The 13,351-nt window shown below is 42.3% G+C and overlaps 1 protein-coding gene across 1 annotated transcript; it reads right to left on the reverse strand.

Moving 5' to 3' along the window:
* Positions 1–10,134: 10,134 nt before the first annotated feature.
* LOC126646865 (relaxin-3-like) lies at positions 10,135–12,970 on the reverse strand. Its single transcript, XM_050328539.1, has 2 exons — positions 12,754–12,970; positions 10,135–10,569 (listed from the first exon to the last, which is right to left on the reverse strand). The coding sequence occupies exons 1-2, from the start codon at positions 12,968–12,970 to the stop codon at positions 10,202–10,204; spliced, it is 585 nt and encodes a 194-aa protein (XP_050184496.1). The 3' UTR covers positions 10,135–10,201.
* Between the last annotated feature and the right edge of the window lie 381 nt (positions 12,971–13,351).

Below are 13,351 nucleotides of genomic sequence, written 5' to 3' on the forward strand. Positions count from 1 at the left end.
TGGCACAGGCCTGCCAGCATTTTCTTTTATACAATACCTAAAATTTTTTACTGGTGTTTAAGTCCCCTCTGAAGAGAACTGGTCTGCTTAAAGAGGTAGAACACAGCACATACAACTTTGTGACCTTCCTAGACTATCCATATGAAGTGTTTATCTTTATCTTATTCTTATCTTATAAGAAACTTAGATGTACCAAAGTAAAGGTGGTATATTGCGTGTTCCCTAAACAATAAGACGGGGTGGGGTTAATTTTTTTTTTTAAGGTTTTCATTAAGCTAATTAATTTGGGATGAAGAAGCACTTCCTTTTGTTCTCAGTATTTAGAGAGATGCAGGTGTGTAAGGCAAAGGTGGCTAACAAATTGCCTGTTATGAGGCTACAATTCTTAACAGTTTGTTAGAAATTCCAATGTCTTGCTTTGCATTATTTTGTCATCTTTCCATATGACTTTCCTGTAACTTTACATGAAAATTGCCACCACTTTCCTTGAACAGAGTTGAATACTCTTGTTAAATTTTGAGAAATTCAATGGCAAAATGGAAAATACACACACAAATACATGCATGCAGACATCTATTACTTAATCTCCTCTACTGTGATTGAAGTAACAATTAAGCTAATTCAGTTACCCCTTCCCACGCATAAAAGGTATCTTGTTCTGAGAGCAAATTGCCTGAAGATTTTATTTTATGCTCCAAGGGGGTTTTGAAAAGAGTTTGCACACCTAGTAATTCTTGTTCACAGTTATTGCTGTCAGGTCGATGCCATACACAGATCCCAAGGCACATATAGTCTGGAGCTCTGGGAGCAAGGCTTACTCACTCTGTCAGACACAACTGGAGGTGTGAGGCCTGGGGCAGGGTGCAGAGGGAGGAATCCCTGCTTCTCTAAGCAGCTATGTCACAACCAAGCATTTGCAAAGGCAGTGAGTAGAGGACCTTTCCATGAGGCCTTTACGAGCCCTGGACTCACCTTTTTGGTGTGCATCCTTTTGCACTGTGGCTATGGTAAAGATTATGGTAATTCATTTTTTGTAATGCTGTCATTAAAAAAAGATTAATTTGTGGAACTAAATTTTAATTGCTGGGGAAGATCAGCAAAAACTACAGAAAGTGTATCTGACCTTCTAACCCAGAACTGCAGGAGCGAGGTTGTATTTAGAACATGAACACACAGTTGGATGACTGGATAGGTGGAATCGAGCTTCCCTACTTTTTGCATCCATACTTTTGACTAAAATTCAATTCTTTGCAGAAGAATTGAATAATAAATGGAAAGCATAATGGTATCCAATATTAAAAGGTCTTTATGAGATGCAACTTCAAATCTGTGAAGAAGATCTCAGTAAAGAATACTTGCACATCATCAAGGCATTGGATATGCTCTTTGTTTCTCAGGTCTAAGCAAGGTTTTATTACTTTGCTGTAAGGTTTATAACTCAAGGGCTATGAAGAAGTTGATATGGGGATATCATAGTTTCTTAACAACAGCTTTTGGGACATCCCATGTTGCAAGGGTCTCGGCGACCAGGCTTTTACAGGAACAATATGATATGGATGAACGATCCTGCCCTAGAGGAGCTTTAGCTCCTGTGTTGGGACTGTTGGGCCCCTAGGGACTTGTGGCTCTGCAACCTGTCAGTCAGCAGCTCACAACAGTGTGCTTGGTTGGTAAGTGTGCAAAGATTGGGAGCAGCCTAACCAGGACTGTGACTGTGCTGGACAGGTGAAGCCTTGATTTGAGACAGGAAGGGAGCAGAGCACTAGCACACTGTGCTGTGTTACAGCAGGAAGGCATATGGAAGGGAACATGGAAGTCCAGCAGCACACAGAGGCAGGATGTGCTGAGGTAGATGTGACTGAGGGGGAGCTGCTCCATATTGGAACTGAGCTGCCACCTAAAAGCCCTACAGTAAGGCAGGTGGGAAGAAGGGAGACAGTCCCCAGACTGAACTCTGCTGGCACGTGGGGGTGATAACTGGGACTGATCTGAGGCAATTTTGTATGGGTGTGTGAGATGAGCGAAAAGCCTGTCCCATGCTTACTTTGTTTAATTTATGAAACAGCAATATCTAATACATTGATGCCCCACTCAAACAGCAACATACTACTTATTTCAGTGCCCGTTTTCCATTGCCAACCTCACTCACCAGGCTGAGGGCCACTAAGGCAGAGCCACTGGGTGCCAAGTAGGAAAACAAACACTTCTCTGGCATCAAACTGGGCTTTGCCATCTGAAGCAGCCACCAAGCCACACACTAATGAAATCTCAGAATCATCAAATCATCAGGGTTGGCAGAGACCTTTAAGATAATCAAGTCCAACCTATGCTTTGGGGCATCAACAAAAGCCACAGGAGTGCATAGGCAGTGAAGAAATAGGAATTTCTATGAAACCAAGATGGCTTTAAAATTAAGATTCAACTAAGAACCAGTTTTAAGGATTTTAAGTTTAGGATGAGGACTCTTGTCTTTTTTAAGTACCTCTCCCTTAGGCACCTAGGCAAATCTTTTGGATCTCTCCAAAAGACCTTTTTTATCCAAATTTGCTTTCTATTGTCTGTATTTTCAGGTCTTTGAATTGCATGATTGAACAAAGAGGAAGATGTCAAACATACTCTGTTTGCATAATAAATGACAGAATGGAATATTTGAAATTTTCAGTCGATCTTGGGTCTTCAGCTAGTGCACTTGTAGAGATAAATCTGATTATACAGACAAGAGATCTCAAATAATTTGTTTCTTTTTAATAATGGACAATAAGAAGAATGTAATTGTGTCAGCTGACTTCAATAAATATACCTGCCACCTTTAAATGACTCTCAGAAGAACTGGAAATGTGGAGAGAACCAAGAGATGGATTAAATATCCCATGAGAAAAAAAGGATACTACTGCAGAGTTGTATCAGAATTGCCATAAATCAGACTACCTAAACAAGGATAGCATAAAAATCCTGTACAAGTTCAAAGTATGTGATCAGGATAAATATTTTAGATATGTACAATCAGTTTTAGCTGAGTGGTGTGTGATTGAATGGTGCATGATGAAAGAAAATTAACATCTTATTTCATTCCCTCTATAATACAGCTGCGATCATATTACTGATTTCTTAAAAAGAAAAAAAACCCTACAAGTGTGATAGCTATTTGTGATTTTGCTCTGCCACTATAGTATAATCTGCTCTTTTACTGAACCAACTCATTTTAACTTTAGTCTTTATGTATATGTAATAATTTTTGCATCATTTTTAGAAAACTTCATTACAAAATTTAATATTAAGCTATCAATTCTTTAAATAATTAATTATCTGAGTACCTAGCTCAAGGATATTACAATTCATTTAAAATTGCAGTAATTTCCCCCCAGCAAGAACTCCAGTTTGCAATCATGAGTGCATTATTGAGTTCAGCTAACATGACAATGAAACACAAGCTGAACAATTACATCAGGAGCAGTTGAAAAAGCAGCTGTTAAATATCGATGCTGGTCTGAGTTACAGATGTTTGAGCTCTAATCAGATCAGTTGACTTTTCTAACTATGTTATTAAAACTCTCAGCCAGGTCTCTATTAGAACTGGCTTCTCAAAAATAGTGATCTATCAATTAAAAAGATAATTCAAACTTAATATCTAGTCTGCATACAGCAGCTTTTGCATGTATATCCTTATATGTTTTAATATTCTTTTATTTTCTAAAACTTATAACTGTATGTTGGTCTTTTTTTCTTATGATGTCCACTGTGTTCACTTTCTCTTTTGTAGTAGTTGTAATTAAATAGTACATTACTCTCCAGGTATTTTTGCATGTTATGCAGACTGCTTCAACACCTTTCCAGAACTTTCTGGGTAATCTGTGTCCTTCTGTATCACTTTCTCATCAAAATGGTAACTGAAATTTCCTATTAGTGTGAAGTCTTTATGTTTTTGATAAGTCCTTTGATCACCCAGAGAAAGTCTCACCTCCATTAACCACTTTATTTACAGCCTACCATAATCCCCTACGTGACGGCAATATTGCTTTTACTGAGAAATACTTAGTCACTCTAGATTCCAAAAGCCCTTCTGGACTAAAGAGTAAGAATAAACATCCTTGAAATAGCCTTTTAGTCCTAGTTATCTTTCCCGAACGGACTGTACTTGCCTGGATGAACTATCCTACCAAATCTCTATCATGCTAACTAAGAAATTATTTTGAACCTGATTTAAGACATTGAGCCATTCCTCTTTCCTGTCCTCTTGCATTACTACATAATAAACTAATTATAGTGTGTGCATGGATATAAATAAGCTAGTTATCTGCTAGTATATAACGAGCAATACCATATAATGAATAAATAGGTATATATAGTTAACTATGGTGTGTTAGCTTACTTCTGTCAATACCACATCAGGAAAATACTTCCTTCCACATTTAAGTCTTTATGTCAATTGATGTTTTCTGTGTGGCTCCATGGTTTGTATTCTGGTCTGCACTCCTGCAGGGGAAATCTCAGGGGAATGCAGGTTGGCAGGACCTCAGCAAGGCTTCTGTCCCACACCCTGCCCACAGCAGGGTCAGCTGTATGGTCCTGTCAGGCTCCTTGAGGCATTACTCGGAGAGGGCCTGAAAATTCCTCAGGGCTGGAGGCAGCACAGATTTCCTGGATCCTGGCTCTGCTGCCAGGTTTTACTCATGGGCTAAAGGCTTCTTTTTTATCTGCCAACTGAGCCTCTGGTGTTTCACATCATCACCATGTCTCTCATCTCCCCGTATGCAGCAATGAAGAGCCTTGCTCCTTGATGACCTCTTCGTTGATAGCACGAGGCTGTATCATGGGGTTATTTTTGGATCCTCCAATTACCTGTTCAGGTCAACTGATTTAGTTTAGCCACAGTCTAAGCTTATGGTTAAATTTAGACTCAAGGGTAAAACTTAAGAGATTATTGTGTCTGACCATTCAGGAGCCACTCTGGCAGTCACACTCACCACCCAAGACTTTCACTGCTGGGACTGAAGCCCCTCTAAAGTGGGCAGGTCCAGTGAGCTGACAGGTGCACTGCCTCACTCCCTACACACCCACTCTCACTCAGTCAGACCAAGTGGTCAGCCAGACCACTTACCAGTAACACAGTGAAAGCCTGAGCTGGTGCCTCCAAGGAGGAACCTCAAACACAGGAATCCCTGGGCTTTTATACCTCACAGTCTGTGCACTAGAAAGTCTCAGTCCTCCTCCTTGGCTCCTGCTGTCTCTGAGTGTCCAGTCACCTGGCCGGTGCCACAAGACCCCATGCCCTTTGTTAGGCAAAATTTCAGTACCAGTTCATGGCCTCTTGTCTTGGCTGCCACCACCCAGAGCTCAATCTGCACCTCACTCTGAGTGAGAGTGAGTATATTTCTGAGTATCTCTTTGATACCTGCACTCTGCAGCTCTAAGAGTCAATGCAGACAAGCAGCTGAGGGAATGGGCAGGAAGCTGTACCTACACACTTTAGTGCTGTGCTGCAAGCCACTTAGTTTCCAAAAGCAAAGCTGAGAATGCTTCTCTTGCATTAGATGGATAAGCCTCACACCTGGCAAATAAAGTCTGACTGGTTGCTGGACAACTGGAACAATACAGAAGACTATGCCTTCTTTCATAGCCCGTTCAGCTTCTGAGCCTTCTAATTTGAATACACACCACCCTCCCCCCAAACCACACAGCACTCAATGAGGGTGGAAGAGACCCAAAAGAACTAGCGCTGAGAAACTTAGGATGAACGGTGGGAATGTAGGAAATCTGTCAAGATGTGGAAAGAACCCAACTTTGCTCTGCAATGGAGGTGCAGCAATACTGCTACAAAACTCAAGAGGTTCTGAAAAGTTGCCTTGCTATTCAAGTAACTTGGCCCACATTTTTCAGAGCTGGAAGGATCTGTGGGATGAATCTTAACATCCCTTAAACCAGGAAGGTGTTCTGGTTGTCATCAGTCCATTGTAGAACATACCAGCCACTTATTAGTGTTACTGAATGGCTCCAAGGCCAACACCTATCACATGTCATCCGGACAGGAATTTTGACCTGCCTACTGAAGTCTCTGCATCTCAAAAGCTCTGCACAGAGGGCATTAGACTGTAGCAATCAGCATAGCACTGCATGGGAGCCCTCAGCCCAGTGCCACGATCTCAAATGAAAAAAAGGCGGGAGGAAAAGCATATCATTGTACCATGCTGCTGCAGGGGAAACATCTCAGATTTCATCTCTTGGCACAGGGACGAAAAGATACAAACCTACACAGACAGAGAAGTATTTCAGCTGTGGCCTTTGGTGTCAAGACTAGTTGCTACTGAACCCAAGGACTACTGCAGTGCCAGAAGCATATGGGCAGAGGTAAACTACACCAGGTTGCTGACACGTGTAGCAACTTCAATAAATAAGCCACTGAGGAATGACACTAGCAGAGCTGAAATCATGGTGACCCCATTCTAGTTCGGAGGCAGAAAGTGTGATCTTGCTGAACTTTGCTTTCACCCTGTTGGATAAAGCAGCTCCTGATGAGACACTCCTCAGTGCCAGAAGGGATGCATCACTTGCTGGCTGAGATATCATGGAAACTGGAAGGAACTGCAGCGTCTCAGGTCAAACATTACAACACACAGGAGATCCAGAAAAGACAAAGCAGTATACTTGGCTGGAGGCTGTTTGGCTGGCCTACTTTGAAGGATGGTATCCAGAATTTTTCAAAGCCCAGGTTTTTGTTCTCATCTGAGTTTCCGTACGTGAGAGAGACTACATTACTTGGCTGTGTAACAATGATGTGCTCTTGCAAAACCATGGAGATACCTCTGGCTTTACACACTCTAAGGTTAAAATAAGAAAGTAGGCTGCAGCTGAGGAACATTTAGCAATGCAAATCAAGTATAGGAAACTTTGAGGAAATGTAGGTAGCAGGGAGCTTAGGCGAAGAAAAAGAGGCTGATGCATAGACTAGAGAATTTACTTTCCTTCACATTAGTGCTGGTTGTCTGGAGTCTGCAGGCAAGAAAAGAGAACTGGACAAGCACACTGTTGCAGTGCACTGCCTAATATTAAGACCTGACCACAAAGCAGGTGGCACAAAGCAGTCTAACAGTCAAATAAGTCTGTTGGAACTAAAATCCAGGGAAAGAAGCCAACATTTCAGGTGTTTGTTCCCAAGATACATAGAAGCTATGCAATGACAGAATGTTGGAGTGGCACAAATAAGGAAGGGACCCTCTTTCAGCTACTTGCTGATATGGGTGAGCGGCTGCAGAACAGCAGATGGGATCGGCATTTTCTACTGAGACTCTGCTGCCTGTTGAGGAGGAAAGACAGTAGACTTATAAAATCTTAAATCTCAGAGTGCTGATGCTAGGTCTGTCTCCAATTTTACTAGAAAGTAGAAAAAAAGGCAGGTTTTTCCTGCGTGTCAGTGAAGGTTAAAAAAAAAAAAAAAAAAAAAAAGCAAAGTAAATAAGTAAATAATGGACCAAATAGGACTAGAGTTAGAAGAGAGATGTATCTTTCAGGTCTCTGGGATTTGCTAGACAGTTCTCTGTGGCACATTTAGTGTTCTATCTATGGTCAAAGCAACACATCATCACTATCCGAGGTCCTTGGCTTCAACTACACCACAATCAACACATTGAATAATGCTTTACATGGAAGTTCCATGAGGTTTAAAAGAAGGCAGTAGCAGGGATGGAAAACCTGTTTTTATGTACTTCTGCAATCAAGAGACACATAATTGTCACCTTTGGCTATATTGCAAAGAAACCACTATAAAATACAGCCTAGCGTCAAAGATGATTTTCAGTCTTTGAACACTCAACTTGCTTTAAAACAAAGAAAACCTTTGTACACTACAATACGTGCACAAATACTTCCTTACTCTGAAATAGACTTAATTTCTGTCTGTGCCATCTGCCTGTGCTGTGGCTGACCTGCTAGAGCTGTTACAGACTGTGATACCTATTAAAAAACCAAATGAAAACACAAATTTCACCATTTCTCTGGGTTGACTCATACCTCTGAAAAAAGCCTGTTTATTTCAGATAAAGACTGATTTTTCTATTTATAATCCCATCTCAGCCTGAAGCAGTTCCTCTCAAACACTAATTTCCACTTGAAATGTAACCCACCAAGTTAACCTTCAGATTGTTCCATTCAAGACTTAAGTTCGCAAATTTACGGTTTTAACTACATCTTTGTTTCACTCAAGTCTGCTATCACCATATTCATCTTTCCCAGTATTCCTTTTTAAAAGCTTGGGAGACAGTTTTCTAACACAACAAACAAGGCATACAGGCTAATTTCCAGTTTCATCAAGCATGTCATTTTCACATTTTGCCTTTTCTTAGAGTTTCTATGTAACACTTATTCTTCACCTTACCGCTAAGAAATCTTACCTCCAAAAGCCTTTGATCCTGCTCAAAAATAAGGAATACTTCACCTCAAACTTCTCTTGTGTTCTTATAGAAAATCGTAATATAAATTAGGAGTCTCCAAAGCCAAAACTATTCGTGAGGTGAAGTGGGTGGAACCCAACCTATAGAAGTTTAGCTAACTTGTTGCAAAAAAAAACCCCAAACTTTAGCAGAATTTTACTCTGTTTTTCCACTCAGAGTAGCAAAAAACATCTTACAGTAGATGCAACAATGGCATTTAAGAAGAAAACTCATCTCTTTATAAATATGGTTGTTACCATGACAGAAGAGATGGTGCTTTTCATCTGGAAGATAACAGCATTCATAGTGAATACCCATTCTGCCCTCTTTCTACTGAATAAATCTGATGTCTTTAAAAAATAAAAAGGATTGATAGATGCCCAGTTGCTGCAATAACAATATCATCTCAGGAAAAGAAATAAAGAGGTGATGTGATAATTGCAGGAAGCAGTAGTCCAATCAAGGAATACTTGTTAAAACACAATTTGAAGTACAAAGCCAAAGGTAACAACTCCACAGCCTAAGCCATGAAGCATACTCTGAGTCAACTCCTGCTACAAAGATAAGTTACCATGGGCGTCATAGAGGTCAGAAAAAAAAACAACCCTCATGTCTAGAACAATATGCTTAGAATGCTACTTGATACAGCTGAGAAAAACAGACAGGAAGGCAAAAAGATTAGGAACTACAAAGATGAAATTAGCTATCTATAAACACAGTAACAATTTGCAACTTAGAAATACATCTGAATTAATGTAGATCAGCATACCATAAGAACGCAGAGAAATAGGTCTAAATGTCTGTACAGTAAGTTACCTGATACACATTCCACACTCTCACTCAGCAGTAGTAGGGAAAAAATGGGGAAGGAAAGTAAGCAAGCAATAACTGAAGTGTTAATACTTTAACTACTTAACTCCATCCATGAATATGAAGTATTCATACTCTAAGTGTTGTGCTATGGTAAAGTTTCTAGGAAGACAATTCAGCAATTACAAGGAAAAAGGAGGGTCAAAATAATTGGCAAGATGAGTCAAGTGGAGTTTCAACTGGCAAAATATTCTTTCTGTACAGCTTTGTACCACGAACTCCATTTCAAGAATTTTGTTGGGTGTTACAAGGAAGCTGGAGAGGGAATCTTCATTAGTGAAAGGAGTAGCAGTAAGTAATAAGTTCAAAGTGAAAGAGGAGAAATTAAGGTTAGAAATGCTTCCCTGTGGGGATAGAGAGGCACTGGAACATGTTACCCAGGGAAGTTGTGGGTGCCCCATGCCTGGCAATGTTTAAGGCCAGATTGGATGGGGCATTGAGCAACCTGATCTAGTGGAAGGTGACCCTGTCTATGGAGGAAGGGTGGAACTAGAATGGTCTTTAAGATCCCTTCCAACACAAACCATTCTATGTTCATTATGTTGACAGATGAAGAGTAGTCCCATAAAACTTAGTATAATTACATTTTAATGAAATATTGAAATTCTTCCTAAAGTGTTACAAAGATATAATACATCTGTAATGTAAGTGTAAAGGTTCAACATTAAAATTAAAAGACTCAGTAAAAAACATATATTAGAAGTTACTGCAGCAAAACAAAGTCATTGCAATTACACTCGTAGGTTTTTTTGTTGTGTTGGTTTTTTTTTTTAAGAAAACCAGCAATATTGACTGGCACATACAGACAAGATAAAATACAGTGAGAGTTTTCTTCCTCCATACAGTATTCAATCAAACAGCACTGCAACAAACATTGATTTCATGCATAAGTAAGTGCAGAGAGAATTTTAAACTCTACATATAGTACTGATTTCAGCTTTTGTACAGCCCCATTTGCAACACATTCCTGCCAAACCCAGAGATTCCCGTTTTCTTCTTGGAAACCTGGCCCAAAGATAACTGGTTGATTCCACAGGATTTGCATTTCCTGTTCCTCCCCTGTCCTTCCGAACAACTTCCTCTACCTGGTGAACAAGTTCCTTGAAGTTGTCTGCCACAGGTACATACTCATTAAAGTAATTTAAACTATACAAGTCCTTAAATGTCTCCCATCCAAGAACTGGGCTGCTTCTCTGCAGCTGTTCCACTTCAGGATCCAAAACTGATTGCAGGTTGAAGTTTCCCAGTAGTTTGTTACTTGCTGTTTGTGCAGAACCTGCTTAAAGAGAAGATGTTTTTGAGTTCAGACTGTAGGAGCATTAAAAGAGCACACAGTCCTAAGAAATAGCAATAAAACCTATTCAGTTAGTATCAATTGAAGCACTATTATCTGGCACTTCAGAGTCTCCATTGCATGACTTACATGTGGCTTACTTTTAGTGGAATCTATGTTTTAAAGTCCATACTGCCTGTTAGACACAGAGAGTACACAGCTACAACTATGACTGAAGTAGAGGCATCCTATCACAACTGCAGTGTTACTGACGGAGAAATCTTAATTTTTTCCACAGAAACAAATTTTTGTTGTACAGACATGTATCCAGAAATACCACAGAGCTATGTCGCATGGCATGTGAATTACAGTAGACCACTCCTCCCCTGTGCACAAACACACAAACTAGCATTGTGTGAACACCAAATGCAGGAAGGACTAAATAAGCAAAAATTATGTGTAAACTGCTTCTTACAGATTATATTTTTCTATAGCTATTTTTAGCTGATGCTTTTCCCTCATTTCAAGGCATATTAGAGGCTTACAGAATTCACTTATGACACGCTTCATCTCACAGTGTTCTCAAAAGTGTTCTCAAAAATCTAGTTCTACTTCCTTTCACCTCATACTGTTTTTCTTTATTTTATTTCTCCAAGAAAAGTTGCATTGCTTACTACAGCTAGTGTGAAGGAAAGTGGTTTATTCGATTCTTAATTTAAAAATAACCCAGAGTAAGATTTTGTGGTCTTGATACTGTTAAAATGGGGGGGGTTGTTTCAGAAAGCTGAAAGAAAACAAGACCATGCAGTGAATGTTTTATTTACTTTAATATGGCTAATTAGTACATAGTAGCTAACTTTAGAATAGAACAGCTGCCTGACTATGTACGAAAATAAAATTGGCTGTAGTTACTTTACTAATTAGACAGTGACTGCTATTTGGGGGTCTTTTGCGGGGGGGAAGACTTTAGTTAGACATCATGCAGCACTCCTTAGTGACTACTGTTCTGAGAAGGTGCTGTTAATAAAAGGGAAAACAAGGTTTGCTGGGAAAGCACACAATCCCCGCAGAGGTTGTAGACAAATAATTTGTTATAATTACAAAGGTAACCTTTATCTTTTACTCAACACCCAGGAAACCTTTAACATTAACTGCCTGAGGACTTAGGTTATTTCATTAACGGTGTGTTTAATTAAAAAAAAAAAATAACAAAAACAACCTTTTCTATTGCATGTTTTAGCCATAATTCCAACTTTTGCCCTTATTAAAAATATTATTTTCACAATTCAAAATATCGACATAAATGAGAGTCATCACTTGAAATTACTGTTACCTTACTGTTACTGTAGTTTGAGAGCACAGCCCAAAAGATATCTGCTAACACTTTCTTAACATAGTGGGCTTCGGATGTGCAACAGCAAAACTCTGAGGAATATTTTACCCATTAAATGTTTCACCGCAGACACCGTAAGGCAGTTCTTGATGTCTAAATTATAACCTGAAGTATCAGAGTCCTCTCCATCCTCCAACGTGACAACTCTTTGGTGCAGAGCAGCACAAGTGAGTGATAGAATCCCGCGCAATTCCACATCCATAGCCGTCCCGCACGTCCCGGGAGCTGTGGCGAGGAGCACGGCATCAGAGCTCCCGGAAGGGAAGGAGACCCGAGCCGTCCTCCCGCCGCAGCCGAGGACTTAGTGAGCTTTGGGAAGGAGCAAAGCCATAGCGAGAGGCATTCCCCACCGCTCCCCAGGGCGCGTCAGCCCTCCCTGCACGGCCAAGAGAGAGGAAATGTGTGATTTTGTGGGATTATAAATTAGAAGCGCCTTGGCCGCCGGCAGCCCTGAGCAGCAGCTCGGAATCCGAACGGACCAAAAACTTTGCGGAACATCCCGGCTAATAACGCTTCGGTGCCTCCCGTGCCTTTGTCTCTGAATTACGAGGGTGTCCTTCCAGAAGTTACGGGAAATGCTGACCAAAAACGAGAAGAAAAGCGGGAGAGGGACGGCGACGCTCCGGGGCTCAGGGTGGGAAGAGCGAGCGGCACCGCGGGGCGTTCGCCCTTCCCCGCTCCCTCCCACCCTGCCCATTTCTCCTGACAGGCCCTGGCTCGGGAGTGAGCGAAGCGCCCCGGCAGCCGCGGCCGCCCGTCGGACGGCCCCTCGGCCCGGCTCCCGGGACACTCACCGGCCGCGGGCGCCGGATCCACCGCCAGCAGGGAGAGCCGCTTCCAGCGGGACCCGCCGCAGGTGAAGATGACGGCGCGGATGAACTCCCGGCCGCACAGTTTCACCCCGTACGCGTCCCCCTCGCCCGCGGGCAGCGCGGCCCCGGGGCGCCCCGGCGGTGCCGCGCACAGCAGTGCCACCGCGGTGCACAGCAGTCGCAGCCTGGCCGCCCCCATCGCGCCGTCCCCGTCCCGCGGCTGCCTTCCCAGCAGACCCGACGGCCGCACCCACTCCCGCGACCGCGGCGTCCAGCCCAGACCCTCAGCCCGCTGCCCGCCTTTTATGCGCTGCGGGCGGCGCTGTGTCACCGCCCCGGCCCTGAGCCCCCTCCCCGCCCCTGGTCCTGTCGCTGCCGTCTCTCGTCTGGCGGTCCCCGTGCCTGAAGCCAGCGTCCAGGAGCCCCCGGGAAGCGCTCCCCCGTGTTCATGCCCCTTGCTAGCTGTCGCGGCTTTTCACGCACCCAGTGAAAATGCACCTCACCTTCGACCTCCCGGTTGGGCCCCCCAACGACTCGGAGGCACACTCCATCCCCTCCGCCGGGTCTGCACCTCTGTTTT

Source organism: Myiozetetes cayanensis, unplaced genomic scaffold, assembly GCF_022539395.1.
Source record: "Myiozetetes cayanensis isolate MyiCay16 unplaced genomic scaffold, myiCay2020 scf4, whole genome shotgun sequence".
Lineage (NCBI taxonomy): Eukaryota > Metazoa > Chordata > Aves > Passeriformes > Tyrannidae > Myiozetetes > Myiozetetes cayanensis.